Source organism: Parasteatoda tepidariorum, chromosome 6 (genome assembly GCF_043381705.1).
Source record: "Parasteatoda tepidariorum isolate YZ-2023 chromosome 6, CAS_Ptep_4.0, whole genome shotgun sequence".
Lineage (NCBI taxonomy): Eukaryota > Metazoa > Arthropoda > Arachnida > Araneae > Theridiidae > Parasteatoda > Parasteatoda tepidariorum.
This window is the reverse complement of record NC_092209.1, coordinates 1,744,569-1,766,360: the sequence shown is the minus strand read 5'-3', so window position 1 is coordinate 1,766,360 and position 21,792 is coordinate 1,744,569. Positions and strand designations below refer to the sequence as shown.

Sequence of the window (21,792 nt, the reverse complement as noted above, 5' to 3'; positions counted from 1 at the left end):
AACTTCAATACAATACGATAGAAATGGCAGCGATTGTTACTCGCAATGTTCCACTAATGAATGAGGAACAAAGGAGCATTTATGACCGCATTATGCTCATAGTCTCGGCAGGACAAGGTGGATTTTTTTGGATACATCAGGGGGAACTGGCAAAACATTTATTATTTCGCTGATTCTCGCTGAAATACGATCAAATAATGGTATCGCGTTGGCCGTTGCATCACCTGGCATTGCGGCAACTTTATTAGATGGAATCAGAACAGCTCATTCAGTATTTAAGCTGCCACTAAATATTCAAAATAATCCAGATGCAGTGTGCAGCACAAAAAGCAATCGTCTATGGCTACAGTGTTGAAGCACTGTAAAATTATCATCTGGGATGAATGCACTATGGCACACAAACATTCGTTTGAGGCATTGAACAGGACATTGAAAGATATAAAAAACAATGACAAATAATTTGCGGCCCTCAGTTACTCCTTTCAGGTGATTTCAGACAAACACTTTCCGTCATTCCGCTTTCAACGTACGCTGATGAGATCAATGCTTGCTTGAAATCATCTCCACTGTGGCGTAATGTTGAAAAAGTTCAACTAAAAGTAAATATGCGCGTCCAAATGCTTCAAGATCCATCTGCTGAAATATTCTCAAAACAATTGTTAGATTTCGGTGATGGAAAAGTTACTATGGATGAGACTGGATGCATAAAATTACCGGACAATTTCTGTACTATCATTGATTCACAAGATGCTCTCATTAACCTTATATTTCCCGATGTACACACGCAGAAATGGCGATTTTAGCAGCAAAAAATGTGGACGTCAACGAATTGAATCTGAAGATACAACAGTTATTGCCATGTAACTTGGTGACATATAAATCCGTTGATGCAGTCTGCGATCCCTTTGAAGCTGCAAATTATCCAACAGAGTTTTTGAACTCATTGGATTTACCAGGCATTCCACCGCATAATTTAGTACTCAAAGTTGGATCCGCGGTTATTTTGCCTCGTAATTTGAAACCACCACGGCTGTGTAACGGCACGCGATTAGTCGTTAAAAAATTAATGAACAACGTCATTCGAAGTCATTATTTTAAATGGCAAATTCCGGGGTGAAAGTATATTACTTCCACGAATCCCTATTATACCCACAGATGTGCCAATTCAATTTAAACGCATTCAGTTCTCCGTTGGATTGGCATTTGCAGTGACTATTAATAAATCTCAAGGCCAAACAACGTCTGTTTGTTGCTTAGATTTGAGCACACCATGTTTTTCGCACGGACAATTATACGTGGCATGCTCTCGAGGGGGCAAATCATCCAGTTTATTTGTGTTAGCTAAAGATGGAATGACAAAAAATATTGTACACTCCATTGCACTAAGAGATTAATATTGTTGACTAATATTTTCAGAATTCGTTGTACATATAATTTATAAAAAAAGGTTACAATAAATTAAAAAAATTATTATTTGGAGTGTTGTTATTTTCACATTCCGTCATCGTTCACAGCGTTCTATGCCTCTTCCACTCATATATCACATACGCACACACCTACAATAAATAAGATATATTTTCATACTCTAGAAATAATTCATTTGGCAAAACAACGTTTGCCGGGTCAGCTAGTACATATAAAAATTTGCAAAATCCTCCAGTCTCGACTGAACTCAACTTTCCTTCCGAATCACGGGAAGAGAAAATTCTAAATATGCTTTCAATCCTTTTTCTTTAATTCTCACAAATAGACTAATGATGAACATATACTCTATTTGTATGTATCTTTCGATGCATGTAAAATGCAAGGACGCCACCTAATCACGATTTGAGATATAACGCTCGCGTATTTCAGTTTTTCTATACATTTTCATGAAAAAATTATGCCAATACAAATTTGCAATGAACAGTCAATTTTTGATGCATAGATTAATAGTATACAGTTGCTTACTTTTTCGATTTTTGATAACTATCGTTGTTTTAATGCAATTAACGTAAAAAGAATTTTTTAGCTTCACCCAAATCAGTTTTCATCAGTTAAAACTGCTATAAAATTAAATTTTAAAAAATCTAAAAACTGAGGAGCATGTCATTTAAAATTATTTACTCAAAACTACCCATCGCATTATTTTATTGCTTTAAAGTTTTGAGAAAAATTTAAAAAAGTTCAAAAAATTTCCGAGCGCAATTTCCTTTAATATAAAATCTTCTTCTTCTAATCTAAAATAGGACGGGAGAGTACTTTTTAAATTTACATAAAAAAAGTTTTCAATCTAGCATAATACATTTTATAATATGTAATAGAAAGATTTTAAGGGTATTAAAGGAATAGATATAAATGGGACACTTAGTTGCCAAAACTAGCACTGCGGAAAGTAGTTGATGAAAGGATTTTAGTCTTAAGGAAACGTTTAAAGGTATAAAGACGACGACATTTAAGTTACTGAAAAGGGACTGAGTAATTTTATGAAAAAAATGATTGATTTTATCATAACCTAATTATCAATAATATAAAAGAAAAAGTTATGAAAAAAGGAAAAATCTCCTCGATACGAGCCACAGTCTGCAACTCGAAAAAAAATAGAAGCCATCCTAAAGCATATTCGAAAAGAAAGTTAAAAAAGGAAGCTGATTGAGAAATTTTTAGGACAAGACACCAGACAAGCTATATCCAATTAAAACTCAAAGAGTAGAAAATTTAAAAACTGAAGGTTAAGACTGGCGAAATAAAAGTTTTAAAAAAATAATAATAATAAAATAACAGAAATAAATTAACACCTACAGTCTGTGATTTTTTTAAGAAAACACTTATAAACTATGTATGACTTAGCCTAGGATTGTGACTAAATGCAAAACAAAACGAGGATCCGTTTCCTTAAATTTAATATCAGGCATGGGTGCAATGACCGCAAAGAAGGTCATAAAAAATTAAGTTTCTTTTCCGAAGGAGAAGGGAAATTTTACGAGACAAGAAAAAAATTCCTGATATTCACGTTCAAATTAAGAAAATTCACTTAATTAAGAAAAAAAAGATCACTGACAAATTTCGCATAAGCTAAGACTTATGAAATTAAGGGTAAATAACGACTTAAAATAATGAGATGAAAATAATTAAATAAATGATTAAATGTAACAAAACACTAAAATTGTAACTGCGACAGTGAAGTTAGCTAAGTGTAACGCCGTAATACAAATCAAATTTTTTTTTTAATGGCGGGCACTTGGAGCTATTGTCCATTGGCCACAGAAAGTGCCAGAACTGCTAATTCTCTTTTCGTTACCCAGTGGGCACCTGTGGCGAAGCCACGGCGGTGGAACAGCGTCGCCCACGTCACACTACCACAACCCGTTTATAGGGCGGGTCACATTCACACATTCACACACAAAGGAGAAAGGACATAGAACACAGATAGAGGGAAAGAAACATCCATGCCTTGCCCGGGATTCGAACCCAGAACCTTTCTGATGCAAGGACAGTTCCCTGCCCCCTACACAGACTGGTCGGCAAATCGAATTTGTTAAAATATGTTCTTCCTGCCTTCGCCTTTTATTTAAATTAGGTTTGTTATTTGTTTGTGCATTTATTGCAACCGCCATTAGTTTCGCTTTTTGTACCTGACAAATTTATTCCATAAATACTTTTTTTTACATGGCTTTGTTTCTGTTTTTTAGGCTAAGTAAAAAATGAACTAAATCTTTTTTTATGAAAGAATAAGAAATGTGTCACAATTTGTCGGGCTAGGCTTATTCGAAATAGAATGGAAAGAACAGTTGTTAACATAAACAAATGCCACATTTCAACTGTCAATCCGGATCCATACCCATGATGACATCGCTTTCAGACATCCAATCGTTAGAAACATTTTTTTGGGGAATAGAGACTTATAAACTTTAATTTTGTGAATGTTCCATAGCGTGGACGGGCCATAAGTTTAAGTGTTCTCTTCTAATAGAATTTTTAAAAAATTCCTCCACTGTAACCTATCAAAAATAAGGAAGGCTGTTCCGAGATTGACTAACAAGTTCATAGGGCAGATAAAAGGTAGGTAGGTACTTTATTTAAGCTGCCCTAGTGCTGCACAATAGGCTATTGGCAACGGTCTAGGAAACATCTCTGATGATGATTCGTAGAGATGCCATTCCAATTTTAATCCTCCGCAGAGGGGATGGCTTCCCTGTTTTGGCAGCCCGATGACCTGTGTGCGAAGTCGAGCACTTTACAATAGAACAGCTTAACGATACCGCACACCCTCGGTTCTCACGCAAGCTTATGAAAGTGGTCACTCACCCTCTTACTGATCGCAGCCAGTGATGTTTGTCTTCGGTGTTGTACTGGGAACCGGGTCTTTACAATCAGTCCACTGTGGAAACAAAATGAGACATGAGATTGTCAACCATGTTAAGGGGAAGAAATTCATACAGTGTCTGAATTTGGAAGAGACGAAAGCTACACTGGAGGATCGCATAGCGTGGATTCTCGTTGCTTCGGCAAGCATCAAAAGTACACCTGGCATCTTCGAGAATAGTTTTTACGTCGTTGTAGAATGAGCAAAGATGTTTGAGGAAGAAACTTTGAAAAACTTCAGTAATAAATTAAACAAACAAATTTTTGTGTTGTTAGTGAATTTGTAGTTGCTTTCGAGAGTGACGTTGAAACTTTCGTTGGCGATTTCCTCCCTCCCAACGTGGTATGTGGCTCCATGTTCTAAGGTTCTCTTTCTGAATTGTTTCATCACTTTCCTGAATGCTGCCAGCTAAATAACGGAGCACCCTTCTTTAGTTCTGTTTTCTTATCTACTAGGCAATTAATCTATAGTTTTGAAAATATTTGTTTCATTTTATTTCTCGAAATTTGTTCTATTGAACTTGGTTACCAAGTTGTAAATTTAAACACTTAGACGGCTGAACGAATTGTGCTGTAGTCTGAGGTTGCCGCGGTGCATTTCTTAACAGCTACTACTATCCATCGTCAAGTCGGGAGATCTTCCCGATCGGCCGTGCACAGATAATTTACAAAACGGATCTCCTTGTTACGAAATTTGTAATAAATACTTTCAATTTTAAAAGTTGGCACCCGTGCAATACAACGCATTTTAATAAATAAAATAAAATTTAAAAGTTTTCTTACATAATTTTTTAGTCAACTAATAAATAAATTTCGTTTAAATCGTAGTTCAATATCCCTTTTCTGATGGAAGGAAATAAGGCCTTTCTGCTAATAACAAGCTATATTTATAAATTTGTTAAGGCTATTTTTGTAAAACTGTTAGGCCAGTTTTAGCCAACCTTCTTTGCTTAATCTTAAAAAAACGTCGGTAGAAAGAAAAAAACCGCACTTTTCAGGGAATAAGAATAATTTGTTAAATAGGTTCATAAAGTTAGCAGAAATTAAGAATTATTTATTCATTTTCATCGCTATTAGATAATTTAATCGAGAATTTCATTTCATTTTAAGAACTCCACAAATTGGAAATTTAAAACAATTCTTTTTAAATATTTAACAATTTAGGCAAATTTAAAGATTACATAATTTTAAGGGATAAGATGGTAAATAGGGTTGTAAATTATAGCTTTGCCTAAGTGTAAAGCACTTTTCTAGTGTAAAGCAAGCCCTATTAGATTGCATAGCTATCTTCGTGGTTTGGTGAGCTGCAGAAAACAGGGTATGGAGCCCACTAGTTTTAAATGTTTTGCTTCGCACGATTTTATTTAAAAACTAAAATTACACCTTTCCTTTGGTTGCCCATATTTATAAAATTGTGAGTAGTGGCAGTAAATGATCGAAATGGGTGAATGTTGACCATCACACAGTCGCTTTGGTAAATGTCCGAAATATATACTATGTCTAGTGAAGTGTGCCTCTTCACGGTATGCCCTATATCAATACTTTTCAAGATCCAGTATGCATTTAATCGGTACAGTGATATTTTTCCTCATCTATCCTCAGCATCTATATATATATTTCTCTTACACGGCACCAAAAAAAAGCCTCATTACAACTCCCCGAATGGCAACGTTAGAAAAGCGACCAATGATTGCTACTAAAAATGTCACATGGCAAATCTAGACGAGGTGGCTCAACATATAGCGCTTTTAAAAACGGAAACAATAACCAGAGTGAGCATTATCAGGCTGTTCAATTCAGCTGCGGCAATCTCATACTATTAAGCTAGGCAGAAGTGAGTAATAGATCTCTATTTTAGTATTTTGTCGAAAGCGCTTTTCTGAAGTACTTTGTACAACACTTCACAACACTTCTCTTTTTCACAACACTTAAATATTCACTTTAATTTCTTCATTTATAGAGAAAACAGTCGGCAAAGAATTTTGTAAGGTTAAAAAACATTTCGCTAAAAATAGAACGAATTCTAAAAGAAATAAAAATAAACAACTTAGAAAACAAAAATACTGTTGCCAGCCTTAGAATTTTTTGAAAGTTAACTTAGCAACATAAATCAAAATGACATAGAAGCGCAACTAGATCAAAATTATGATACCTGAGCGCTTGACGTAATTCAATTCTATAAGTGTTTAGTAATCGTCCTTCAATTCTATAAGTGTTGTATCGCCAAATGCCTAAATTAACAATTGCAATTTCAAATTAATATTGAAATGTACAGGTTCAGAATTTTCTACAGTGAAAAGTTTTCGGAACTTCAGTATTCAAAAAAGTATACAAAAGCTAGACGTTAAGAACGTATCCAATGAGCGAGCATTGGATTGCGAAGCAATCCAAAATGAACTGCGAAAGCAGTTCCGGGGGTTGGCGAGCGCCAGCGAGTAGGGGGCGAAGCTTCCTAGTATATATAAAAATATCAAATAAATATATTATCAATGAATAAATTAATATCCAATCGGATCTAACAAATATTTCTGACATTCACCAGAGGAACTGTGTGATTGCTGACATTCACAGGTGAAAGTCGACATTCTCTTGATTTCTGTCATTCACAGATGTATGTGTATAATTTCAGTTTCATCAGATCAGAGACAGAGTGTTTCGATCGAATACTTCATGTGCCTTTGCTGTCTGGATTTTCGTGGCCCTCATCCAAGTCGTCATGACACCCAAGTAAGTGATCAACACGTTCACAACTTAAGTTGTTTTGGAAAGGTTACTGAAAACAGAATAGGGTTGGTAGTCATTGTAAAACCATTGTCGGTAGCAGTTATCGCTCTTCAGAAAAGATGCATCCAGTTGTTAACGAAGACAATACCGAATACATGTCAATTATTAAAACACGTGCATATTGCAAATGCTTCAATGTAAACCGGGAATTCTAAATTCGAACTTGTTGACAATTTTACTTATCTTGATTCAAATATTAATGCCTTAAACGATATAAGTTTAGAAATAAAGAGACGCATTATAGTAGCCAATCGGTGCCTTCATAGCAGAAAAAGTCAAAATTAATTAAAAGACACTACATAAAACAATGATTAGACCTCTCTTAACTTATGGATCCGAAACATGGTCTTTAACTAAATTACAAGCAGACCTGCCTTGCTGTTTTTGCTTTCTGGTGCTATAAATGTGGATGGCTTAATGGGACAACGACATAATTTAGAATTATATAAGCTATTCAAGGAAGCTGACGTCTACAAATACATCAACATAAGCCGCTTAAAGCTAAACGGGTCACATCTGTCAAATGGACCCCTTCTTCCTTGACATTTAAGATCATCAATTACAAACCAATGAGATCTAGAGATAGGCCTAAAATCAGATGGCTTGACGGTGTGGAGGAGTATTTTAAAATCATTAGAATTACTGACTGACGAACAATTGCAAAGAGAAGAACAAAATGGAGGAAGGTTCTAGGGAACGCTCTGGGCTAGAAAGGGCTGTATTGCAAATAGAAGAATTGTCAATAAGAATCAGCAACAAATTCGTATTCAAAAGAATTGCTAAAATTGATTTGCTTGAATGTAAGTTAAATTTGTCAGAATATAAAAATTTGTCGATCCCTTATTATATGCTCAAATTAATCAAAAGTATAAAAGAATGATACTGGGAAATATATATCATAAAATAATAAGTAAATGCGTGCATTTAAATTTTTTTCGTGGAAGTCTCATTCGATATATCTATTAAATATAAGAAAAGTAAAGAAAAGAACAGCATCATTTCGACTTATATAGATATTCTGGATTACACTGAGAAACAAATTTTTACTGCATAACTACTTGATCTTATTTAATTCGGGTGAGGGATTTTTCAAATCTCAAATTAGTTTTGTTTAGAAAGCTGCAGATTCTTTGAAAAAGGTTTTGTATTTTTTTTATCTGAATATATATTACACTTGTATATACATATATATACATTATTCGCAATATATATTACACTTGTATATTTATATATATATTACACTTGTCTGCTCCTTTGAAAATAATCTTTGATAAAAAAAAAAAAATGTATGACCTTATAGTATGACATCAAAAAAAACCGAAATGCATTCTTCTTATCACTCTCTACGTAGCAACGAAATGGGGACACTTAGTAGTCGTATGAATTTTTAAAAAAATCTTGGCTAGAAATGTATTCAAGAAGAACTATAGATATAGCCAAGTATAGGTAACTATAGGTACTACTTTGTGACCAGGTACGCAAAAATATCTAAGATTTGATCAAACATTTCATGCAACACAATACGAAAAATTTGTTACCCAGTGTAATTAGTAAATAAATGCAGATAATGAAAAAATGATGACCATTTTTCTGTTTTCTGAGATTTACTATAAAATGTGAAATATCACTTTAAATGCAGAATGTTGCTTTGCAACTATAAATCAGAAAAAAATATTTTCGATTTCCTACTTTACATACTAAATTTACGAATAAAAAATTAATCTGAACTAAATTTAACGTAATGAAGAAAAAAAGAAATTAAATGTAACAAATTAATCTACTAATTATTAAAATTAAAATTGAAAAAAAATTAAATTTGGACATGAAAATACAAACTTTATTCTCAATTTTGAAAAAAAAAGTATTAGTTTTATTTGATTTGAAGACAAAGTAATTCTCAAAGCAAAATTAAAATCATTCTATACATTAATTATTAATTAAACCATCGATACAATTAAATTTATGCATTTCTGTTACATTGCTCTGAATAAAAAATGACTCCGCTTTTGCGAAATTTATTTTTACTTTCATATTTTCATCATGAAGACTACTAGTAGTCATTATTTTATATTCGCAATTTTATTCACAATATTTTTTTTTAATCTTCTGCTTTCATTCATCAAGAATATCATTTTTGTCATCTGGTTCTATGCCAGGAATTGCCACAGACACTCCCGACTATATTTATGATGAACTATAGCATTACCTAAAGCATTCATGAGCGTTATTATTCAAAATAGAAAAAAATATCATTCGCAAATAAAGTTTTCTGGAAAGTTATGAGACCAAGAATCGATCCTGAATTGATAGAACTCATTTTCATATTTTTCTTAACCTTATCTTGTACAATTCTCATCAAATTTGATTGTCCACTCCAAACAAACGTGATCGGATGAACTAAAATTGGTCTGCAATTGTACCTTTGTATATATACTTGTTTAGCACAATGTATTGTGCATGTGCAAATGATAAGAAACATTTGAGCTCAAACTGAAATAACATCGCCAATAATGAAGATTTTTCTGTGTTTTTTTTTTTTCTTAGTCGAATTTGTTTTGTGAAGTTTTAAATTTCATTATTTAAATTGATTTACAATGTCCACTCTAAAGGGAAGATCAAGTTTTCTAATCATTATTTGATCACACACACATTGTATTTTATTTTATTTTATAACCTGCGATGAACAGCCGACCCTATTTTAAGTTAACGTCTATCAGTGTTCAACTACAAAGCCCTGTAATTTTGAACGCAATCCAGAAAACAAGGGAACTCCTGGATCAAGCATTAGGACAAACTGACCTATGTGAAAAAAAATTTGTTTTAACTAACCCACAACTACGTTCCACGAAAGCCTTCTACGTTTAACCTGACAATAAGGGGATTGTGATAAATCTTCTTTTATTTTCTCAATATCAGATCATGTCCTAATTTGGTCATGTATAGCCCACACACAGATACATACACAAAGTTGGAAACTATGATCCATTAACGTGAAATAGTACCAATAAATCTTCATAAGATCAGAGCTGAAAGTAAGACGAAAAAGAAACTGGTAGTGAAACCATTTCAATTTTGTCCATTTTTGTAAGTTACGAAATAAGCTCTTACTGTTCTTAATTATAAAGTAAACTATTCATCACTTTGCATGGGTAAAAAAAATAAAAAAGAAAAAAAAAAGCTCGATATATGTATGTTATGAAACTCTTACAAATTCTGGTATGTATGTATATTTTAATCTAAATTTCAGTTTTTTTCTCGTTTCCGTCATAATCTATATCGCGGTAGCCACTGTTTGGAAAAATTTAAAAAGTGGTGATACATGTCTCATGAAGCTCATGGAAATTTAGGCTTTAATTTCACTTTTATTTTAGGAATTGAGAAATTAATTGTTTCATAGTATAGAATTAAATATAATTTCAGCTCTCTAGTGACTGTGTCAGTTTTTCCTGCCGTCACCCTTTTCTTGGCTGCTACATTTGCTGCAGTTTGCGCCTCGACGGCACTGGCACCTTCTGCCGGATGGGCACGAGTTCTTGAGTCAGCCCTAGACAATCGTAGACCGCTTAGGAATGCCATTTTCTGTGCCACAGTGGCTGCTATTGTGATTGGTGCTACTGCAAACATGGTAAGTACTTTTTAAAAAATAACATTTAAACTTCACACTCTTTCTTTATTATGAGATTTTATTAAAATTATTATTAGAAAAGTACAGTGTGCTGAATTCAATCGAAAAGACTTCGTACTAACACTATTTTTTGTTAAAAAATAAAAATTCTTGAACTAACTTACATTGAGTTGCTTTTAAAGCGTTCATTCTAAAACTACGAAGCTTGAGAAGGAAAACACTGAGTACATTATTTTCCTCACTAAAAATCTCCTTTAGTTTTCAGTTTAAAGTTTTGTTAAAAATCAACGAGAAGTTAAAAATCAAAGAACATAATTTTCATTAAATGACGCGTTGTTGGCGCAAACATTTTAAAATTTAAAACACGCGATAATTACCCTCATTTGATTGCCAAGTTTCACCGCATCGCCGACTCTTAAATTGTTTAGACTCGCGGAAAACTTATTTTATTTATTTTTTATTCCATTGTATAAGGGTTGTAACATCGCTGGAATATTTAACAAGCTTCGCATCTTCCAATAAAAGTTACCGAACAATTTTTATTTTTGTTACATTAAAAGCTTATTCGCGTTTCTGCCTCCTCGCACATTTTAGTGAAAGTTTCTGTTTTCAGAAGCATACAACTCTGTCTCTTTTCATTAATGTTGAGTTTCGAAAATTCTATTTTATGTATATAAATATGTAGAGAGAGATATAAATTACGTTTCACTATTATATTGTAAAGCGTCGGTGACCTTTTTCATTCTGAACATAGCTCAAAATGCGAGCTTAGGAAAACTGACAAGCAGCTTACGTACATTAGTATGAAATGGGTGTGCAATTGAAAAAACTACAGGAAGAAAACTACAATTGAAAAAACTATAAGTGCATCACGGTGGATTTCGGGTAAAGTGGCTTGACAACAATTATCCTTTTATTGCTAATGATATATGAACGCTAAAATAGAATTTCAAGGATCTGATGAAACAAAAGTTAATTTTGAAAAATCTTTTGCAAGAGGTAGTTTACGTATGTAAAAATGCATATATAAAATCCATGCAATCATGTATATATATAGGAGGTTTCAAAGTTTCACCATTTGGGCGATAATTGTAGTTAAAAACTGCATTCACCAGTAAAGCGAGTTTGACGCACGTCGGATCCAATCTGTTTTGCGGTGGGTATGACGTATGTACTTGTCGGTTAGAATGAAAAATGACCATTGACTATCAAGACTCGAAATTCTAATAAAATATGAATGGATGCAAGGGTATCAATAGAATGGATGAGTATTTCATATAACGGTAAAGGGGGGGCTCGTGATCCGAAACTAATTATATACCACTGGTTATTCACTCGGTAGTCTCCTACACATTCTTCAATCGAATAAAATAAATTCAAAACATTCTATCCAAAAGATCTCTCGTTCATCTCATATTGTTCTTATATTCTACATTATGTATTTTATTTATTTATTTATTTGAAAAGTGTTTACTAAGAATGGTAACTTTTTCAGAAATGGATTGTCAATTTTTAGTCAATAAAAATGTAATTCAGTGGGTGCTCTTGAGTTTCATGGTTAATTTTTTCTTCGCCTCGTTCTTTTCTTTCAGCATCATTTATATTCATTAGTTTTTAGTTCATTCATTGAGAAAGCAAGTGACGAATTCTTATACTTTTGCATTAGCTCATGGGACTCTTAACCTACCGCTTGTTTCCCCAGTGTGTGGCCTGCCTGAAATTCTTTTGTGACACCGTTATTTCATGTTCATTTTAGTGACTGATTCATGGATTACCACGCTGCAGCAAAAGAGTGGGACATTAAACATTTAAAACTCATGTTAAACAAAAATTGATAATTCTTCCCTTCATTGGTATATCGAGAAAAGTCCGATTTATGCTCATGCTTAATAACATGCTAATGTCCAATGTGTACCTCATCATACACAATTCATCCTTTTTGAATAACCTAAGAAGATAACACGTGTTTTGATAAGAAGATAAAATGCATTAATAAGTATCTCTCTTTATTAAAAAATCGTAAGGGCCACCGATGCCGCCACTATTTTAAGTATTCGTTGCATTTTGTTTTTAAGCCATAAGGTTTAGAAACTTGAAATTTCGAAATGGTGTGGAAAAATGTATACAGAATACAATGGAATTTAACATTCGATAATTAGTTCGAGAATTATTAACTGTTAAACTTGTAGGAAGAAGATACCACAGGGGTCGTTCTACAGGGTGTAAGAAGTTGTTACAAAGTTGAAACTCGGCATGCAGAAAGGACCCTATTTATTTAAGAATTTAGTGTAAAGTGTTTTTCGAAATTCCAATGTGTGCGATAATTATTTTGTACATTTATTTCGCAGGATTTAAGTGAATCAAAAATCGTCTCAGGATTAGAACGTTTTGTTAAGGCACAATTGTTCCTCCCATTAAAACTCGAGCAGTCAGAAAAAAATATAATAAAATACTTTTTCCTAGTTTTTAAATAGGGAATAAATTCTTACTACTACTTTTTCCTTATTTTATTTATCTGGGTTTACCATTCACTATACGAATTAGTTGGTTATTAGTTAGTTAGTTCACTAAACGAATTAGTATACCGTTTACTATGCGAATTAGTTGGTTAACGCAACGAATAACTTAAAAGCATCACGATTCCCAAGTGATGCATGCCACAATTGGCGATCTTCCATTTTTTATGCCAAATGCTCATTTGTCTTTGTAGATTCTCAAGTGTCTGAATTTATAAAGTTTGGCTTCTTAAGGGTTCCTTTTTGCCTGCTCAATCGAATGCTATAAAAATGATAGGTTTCTTCAAAAAAAGTGTGTTTTTACTTCCAAATAAGCATATTCTACCATGGTTACTGGTAGAATATGCTTATTTGGAAATAACTTTTATACAGATTTTATGTGATTTCGTTGAGATATTGCCAAAGTACTTAAAAGAATGAAAAATCCGATTAACCGTTTAAACGTTTAGAGGGTGATTCACTGATAAAATAAATTTTAAAAAATCTATAAAATATTTTATTATTAAAGTGGTAGGCAAAAAGAAATAAGCGCAAATTAAAAGAAATTAGGTTAACTTCGATTCTTCGACTCGATTTTTTTTACCGCACCCTATAACTAATTGTGAAAGTTCAGTTTGAATTGATTTAACTTAATATATGTAAGGAGTGTAAATAGCTGCTCTTTTTTTTTTCTTTTTTAGTTTTCTTGTGAGAGACACATAATGTTAAATGTCACCGAAACTGCTGTGGAAACAAACAATTTAGCCTGTCATCATCCCCAAGTAAGTCACCCTTAACACTCAAATGCATATTAGCTGTCTAATATGGCGACTAATCGTTAATAATTTTTTTATCATTTTATAATTGTCATAAACAATGAGATGAATACAAATAAATGTACAGTGTGCAAAATAAAAAAAATGACCACCCTGAATAACTTATAATCCTATGATCGGATTTTTGCATTCTAGGACTCAATCTTAATGGTTCGAGGAGGTGGCCTCAAATATGGTAAATTCATACGATATTTCAAGTTATGAAAGTATTTTCTCTGGATAAACATACCTTTGTTTCGATGAATTCGGATTTCTGACCCCCCCAAGCTAATAACTCCTTTTGGTTTCAATATCAGCAATTTTGAAATCATTCTTTAAGAGTTTACAAAGTTATACAATATCTCAGCGATTACCGGCGAAGGAGGCAATAACTGATTCATTGGAATTGTAAAAGAATAGGGTCGATGATAGATGTTTAATCAATAAATTGACAAAGGAGAAGTCAAAGAGACACGAAGGGCCATGACATAGTACGGCATTCGATGTCAAACTCTCACAGATATCATGAATTTAATTGACAATGAAGATTATTTTTCGTGAGCATAGATGAAAAGGAATGTAAAAAATTATCAATGAAATAATGCAAAGCAAAAATTCGGATGAAATACAAAATTAATTACAAGGTGGATTATTTTGCACAGACTGAAAAATATGATAAGAAACATGGTGACATGGTAAGAAATCACTAAGCTATGTACAAAATAGAATACTATATGTAAGCAGTAAAGTCTCAAAAATATGCTACTGTAAAAATCTAGTAAATCCTTGGTTTTGCTGGTAAAACATTAGACTACTAAAGAGGCATGGTAAATGTCTGAAGTATGATTACATAGGATTCCATTTCGAACTTTTACCAATGCGTTTCGACAAAAGCCCGAAACGAGGTGATATGAAACGAGGTCTTACGATAGGACTTTCCATTCGTAGATGTACTCTGTAGTGTACCGCTAATGAGGGCTGTAAAAAAAGTAGCTGAATTGCGGCGTGCGAATTCAAGACCACAAAAGCCACCCTTCACTTAGCGATCTGTTGCCAAAGAAAATTTAAAAAAGTCATAATTTAAGAGCCTTACACTAGAAATAATACGATGATTTTGAGCTATATCTATATAATTTTGCAGTGAAGAATTATCTGGGCTTTAGAACAGACAAATAACTTGAATATTTTCACAGTTATTAAATTTTTTTAAAAATCTCCAATTTGGTGACATTTTCTCACCTGAATGAAAATTATCGAAATTATCGCTTTATTCTCTGTTTTTGCAAATTTTAAGGAGCCTAAGTAATGCAGCATTGGAGTAAGCTTTTAAATATTAAGAAATTAGACCACAAATGCTTTTTATTTTCACAAAACTGTGACTTTTCTAAATATTTTGCGCCATTTTCCAAATAAGCGTAGACAGCGCTGTCCTTAGATATAGGCTAAACTTGACCTAACAGTTATGAGTAACAGTTGTAAACTCACAGCAATTATAAATATAGCATGTTACTCGCAGAAAAAAAAACATCATTTGATGCGATGATAGAGACTTGGAATATGAAGGGGTTGAGGGTAACCTTTAGACAATTGGGTGTAATTTGGGTGGATCACTGAGCTCCTCTTTTTAATTCAGGATTGGTCTAAGATATTTCAGTTTGGATTGAATATTTTATTTCTATTTTATTAATTAACCTAACCTGATCTAATTAACCTTGCTCTTAACCACGGCATTATTTTAAGAAATGGTGTGCCTTAACCAAGATAGCTGTTGTGACTAGTGGTACAATGAAATAATATGCATAAGATGAAACTACAATAAATTATAATCTAGCTTACCTGCTAATTTAAATTTTTAAATACTCACTATAAAAATTAATGTATTAAAATCAGTAACATCAACGAAATAAAATTTTTGAAATTATAACACACATAGAAAATGAAAAATGCTAAACCATGTCACCTTATATTTCTTTTCTACATTTCTCTCATCAACTTTTCTTCCTCCATTTTCATTCAATTCTTTTTCCTCATTTTCCAACTCTTTTTAGTTCCAATCCATTCTGTCTCAGTTTACTGCCCTACAGAAACCCACTTCCTGAAAAGTTAAAACCCAATCATCTACTATCCAATAACCCAATCAAAATTAAATTATCTCTAATCCATCCTGAATTAAAAAGGGAAGACTCAAAGATCAACGCCAAAGATTATCTTTAACACCTTTCCTCGCAGTTTGAGCGACAACATACTCGTATATATAGAATATATATCGTCCTTTCAAACAGATATTTCAAAAACAGACTGGAAATTCAATTAATCTTAAATCTCTATTTAAAAAAATGTTAAATTAAATAAACAGTTTAATTTAACTAAATATTAAAATAAACAAGCTAAACTAAAATTTAAATTAAGTTACGATACAATTAAAGATGCCGTTGCAGTATACTGGACAAACGTAAACTGACACTTAGCCTTAAAGAAGAAGGAAAAAAACGTCGTATGTAGAGCAAACCGGAGTCAATGGCCCTCACATCCCCCTGATTAATCATATTATTAAAATAATGAATAGCAATTACTAGAGATTGATTAGTATGAGGTTCGGTGTTAGATTTAGCGAAAAACATTTTACCATCTTTATCGGGAGAGTAAAATTCATTGTATAGAGAGTGTGTTATAAAACACGCTGGACTAAAGAGGGGGAAAAAGAAAATGATTCATTTAAAAAATCAACAAATCGGCTTATATCATTTCTAATTCTCGTAACTGGTTAGTATACAGCTTAAAATAAAACAAGAACAATCTCAACAAACTCCATCGTACCTAAATGGTCTGCTTCTTTTCCCCCTTTTTCTTGATCTAGTTCTATGAATGCTTCTATTAGCTGAATATATTTATAACTCCACAAAACTTTTGTTTTTTTACTTGGAAATCTAAATTGCGAAAGTGATCAAAATAAGGTATGATTCAAGATTGTGTCGAGGGAACTGTCTTACAATAATTTTTCTAAGAATTACAAGAAATTGAAAGCCAAATGCGATATATTTATGTTATTTTACAAATAGGAGTACGTGTAAAAAACCTAGGATAAAACACAATACTCTCAATAACTACTGAAGTGATTTCAATAATTCTCAAAAATAATTTTGGCTATCATTAAAAGAAATCTCTCGTTTCGAGATTTTGTTGAAAGCTTGTTTGTTATGATGTCTGACAGGGTGGTGAGTGCAGGAGATAAATAATTGAAATCATTCTTCAAGATTACAATACTTATAATAGACTTTTTTTTAAATTATAGTTGCAATGAAAAAGAAGAAATTTCTTTAAATTTCTAAATTCATTTTAGACGATTTCGCATGCCTAAAAAGGACATCATTTCTTAAACCTTCAAACATTAAGTTTTGAACTGTGAAAATGGTGCTTCCGTGTAAAATCTATCTGACTGTTAAAGAAAAATTGTTTGCATAGAGGTAGTATAGAAATTATTTTCATTTAACTCCTGTATCTATCATTCTTCTTATTATTAACTACTGTAATTCTTCCAGGTGGGATGTGGACTTAAAATGCTTCATATTAAAAATGAACTATTAACCAAACCGTTAAGTGTTACATTTATGTAAAGCAAGACACATTAGTGTAAGTTGAGTCTTCCCAATAACAGCAGACTTCAAATCGTAGTTTTCCGTTTTCTTCTTTTCTGCAGTTAAAATAGTTTAATGATAAGATAAAAAAGAGTATCTGTACGAAATTTTAAAAATATAGCTTATTATCTCAGGGATTAGTCTATATGGTGGTCAGGAAATGATGAAATATAATTCTGAAATTTTTCATAGATGGTAATTTTCAAGCGTTACCACACGTTGATCAACAAAAACTAAAACCTATTTTGGATTGTGAGCGTATATTTCCCAGTTCTATTAATATCGTGGAAAATATCAATTCAGAGTTACGAGATTTTGGATACCTCTTTATATGGTTCTGCACTAGATGTTAAGATACTTTCTATCCCACCATCCAACAATCCAATTATGTAAATGTTATTTTTTGAAAGTTTTACGATTGTAATATTCCCTTAAAAGTTTTGACTTTGATGACCTTATAATCGATATTAGAGATAGTTCGAAATTTACATTAGCTTCCGTACGTAAGATTTCAAGTAATTGCGCATGCGCACTTCTAGAGCGCATGCTTGTGAAATGGCGCCAGTGAAGAAATAACAAACTTGCGTAAAATAAAGTAAGAGATTTTACAAACCTCTGCAAGTTATATACGCTAACGTAGTGGAATGTCATTTTAACTTTGACCACAAAATCAAAAAAAAAAACACACATTTACAATAAATGTAGACTATTTGTTTAAAGCTGTGGCATACGATTCAAAATGCTTTGCTCTACCCAAAACTGTGGATCTGTGAGCAGAAAATTTTGGTAGATTACAGATTTTGATGAATTTAAGCTATAAAGAATGCAGCTTATTATAAGTGTTATTGAGAACTTCTATTGATTATTTAACTTGTATAGTTAACTAAATTGTACAGTTAAAATAAATATAATTTATAACTTTGAAACAGCAAAAATATATCTAGTTACTTATGGAACTAGTGCCATTAGACAACCATAATGATAAATGAAAACCAATAAAATAATTTTTTATTGAAGCCAATGGTTGTAAGATCACACGATTTCTAAATTTCATCCATACATTTCTTCAAATTCGCAATCCATATCCATGTTTTTAGTTCGAAGGTAGGCTTCAACAGAAAACATTACAAACAAAACAGTATTTAACAGCTGTAAGTAGCGTGCTTAACGTCAATCACGCCAACAAAAGATAGGTAGCATCTAAAATAAACGCGAGCATTCACAGTTGCTTCAATCTTGCGTATAAAAAAACGGGAGCTTACGGAAGCTAACATAAAAGTACGAAATCACCCTAATGTAAAATTTGCCATTGTTTAAAGAATTCTTTCGTTATCTTGAAATCTGAAGAGACCTTCAAAAAACGAAGCTCTTTTTGAATAATCTCAAAATTTTTAAAGACAGAAATGCTCACCGTTTTTATTGAAAACATTTTTTATAAGCATGAAACTTATTAAATATGAACTATTTAATGTTTTATGGACTAGAGTTGGGGAAAAAAGGCTTCTGGGCTAAAATTGTCTTAATTAAATATCATTTAACGATTTTTGTTTGCGTCGTTGTCGTTAAATGCCAAAAGTGGATGATTATAATTTATTCTCGACAGTAAAAGACTGTCCTAACTGAAGATTTAACTCTCATTATTAATAATGAGAAAGAAAGATTAATTAATTGAATTTAGCCAGTTAAGTTCTATAAAATGATGAAGGTTTGCGAGAGTAATTCCGATAAAACTCGATGGAAACTTTTATTTATAATGAGGATGACTGAATATGCAGGAAGTTGTTGACATTGAAAAATTATATTTTCTTCCCACTTTGTGTTATGTCTTTTAGATAAATTTGATTCAAGTTTAAAAAAATTCTTATTGTATAAGGTTTTGAATGTAACAACTAAAAAAAGTTTTTTGGATGATTAACAAATTATTTATTAAAGCTACTATTTAATCTAAATTCTTTGCTATTATGAATTATTCTTAGGTCGACATCTAATAAGCTTGAGAGAAAAAAAAATGAAGGTATTTTGACGAATCTTTCAAAAGTTTTAAAACAAAATATGATGTTTTAAAACAGTGTTAGAATAACGAAACTTTCAACCGTTGTAATGGTTAAGTTATAAAAACCAGCTTCACAAAACTTGGCCTAACCCGCCCCTCTATTTTTGAAGTAACAAAAAAAAAATATGTTTTCCAAATAAATAGATAAATAAAAATAGAGTTTTTAAGTTGAAACAAGAAATATCTGCAACGATATTGCTATACTTATTATTTGAGATTGTTTCAATACCCTAAGCTTTACAGAAATAAAATCCAACAAACCGGCAAAAGTATTTCATTTTGTTTTCCTACGCCAACTTTGTTACAACTCTGTACTTAACTATTGTTGTTTAGAGATTCTTGGTTACAGGTTCAGGTATTTCACATTCCTTCATTTAGCACAGAATAAAATAAATTTTTTGGCTCCGATTTTGAGAAGAAAATTACCTTTTGGAAAAAATCTCTGTGGTATTTTATACTAGGAGGCTCGCTGACCCTCACCAACCCCGATGATTGCTTCGCCATAATTACAGTTGAAATGATTCAACTAAAAATATATATTTTCTCTTGTGCCTCCTCTCGCCACGTCCAAATATTTCCTTTATGAAGTGAACATAAATTGTTTTTCTAATTAATCATTTTTTTTAAAATAACAGTTAAAAGTATATTGTCATAACAAATTGGGTGAGTTCACAACTGTCATTTAATATTTTAGCTTAGCAAGCGAATATTTTAAATACAATGTTTGCATTCATCACTTTGTGAATGAAGCTGAAAGTGAAGTTCTAAATCATTTAACGAATCTCTTTAACCATCATTCATAATAGTTTGTTAATGTCATTTGCACCAAAAATAATACCTATAAAACTATTAATAATATCAGACACCGATTTAAATATATTTATCTTGAAATGCATCGTAGAATTAAATTATTCTAATAATAAAAATAATAACAATCCTCCTAAACTCTTAATTTATAAATCAAACAAAATAAGAAAACGTAATAATAACAGTATAGGTAATTTTAACCTTTAAATTAGGGAAACCGATATATTTGGAGGAAAACAATAACTTTATGACTAATATCAATTTTATGTTGATGGCAACCAAACCAATATGAAAACTATTCCCAGCTAACAAAAATGTATTGACAACAATGGAAAATTGCGACCCATCCACTTTTATATATAGTAATAAAGGAGGTTAAATGAACCCTCTTGAATATGTAGTGATAAAAAGGTTGTTTATTTTTTAGTATTTTGTGTTGAGCTGGATCTTAACTATGGTGGCTTGTGTATCCTTCCTGAAAGTGCATTACCTCCTGAAACTTGGACTTCTCTTCCTTATGCTCACCATCTACCTACTCCTCATGCTACTCCTATTCCGTGACATCTTCGAGGGATTCTGCGAAAGGTATCCTCCTCTTCTTCCTCCCTTTGCTGCAAAATAGCTTGGATCCACGAATCTTCACTCAAAGGACCGTTATTTTTTTCGATATTGGCCCTATAAGGAATTCTCTGATATTTTACAACCACTTTACACCCAATATCGGTCCTGTACAGAGTTGTCAGATTAACCCGATATTTTATATTTATTATTATACCTATTTATTATGCCCATTATTATTATCCAATATATGCCCTATATTTGCCGTATATAGGCTGATGTTGGCCCTTTAAAGGGCCAATAATAAAAAATCTAGACTGCCCGATATTGCTCTCTCGTTGCATGTTGATTTAGAACCCATACTGAGACAATTTTGAGCCCAACTGGGATTAAGTTGTAGCTTAAGGCTCAGGGAGCTCGTGAAAAAAAAAATTTCCAATTATGACACAAATGGTAGGATGTTACATTAAAAAATGTAACATTTAAAGCAACCCAATAAAACTTATCAATTGCCTTAAAGAAAAACTACTATAACCGACGCAATACTTAACTGAATAAAAAATTGAGATCCTGGTGTCTAAAAAGAAACCAAGATTTTAAAAAATTCAAAAGTTTCGTTTTTGAATTATTCAAGTAGTTTTCAGAATAACTAGCCTCCCATCCGGAAACTCCTATA

The 21,792-nt window shown here is 32.2% G+C and overlaps 1 protein-coding gene across 1 annotated transcript in view; it reads left to right on the top strand.

The window, feature by feature from the left end:
• Window positions 1-21,792, top strand: part of LOC107439048 (adenylate cyclase type 8) — a 209,941-nt gene that overhangs the window by 165,077 nt on the left and 23,072 nt on the right. The window contains exons 13-16 of the mRNA XM_071181577.1: window positions 6,974-7,071; window positions 10,549-10,753; window positions 13,950-14,030; window positions 20,986-21,143. Coding sequence (XP_071037678.1) covers window positions 6,974-7,071; window positions 10,549-10,753; window positions 13,950-14,030; window positions 20,986-21,143 — 542 coding nt within the window. The remainder of the gene's footprint in view (window positions 1-6,973; window positions 7,072-10,548; window positions 10,754-13,949; window positions 14,031-20,985; window positions 21,144-21,792) is intronic.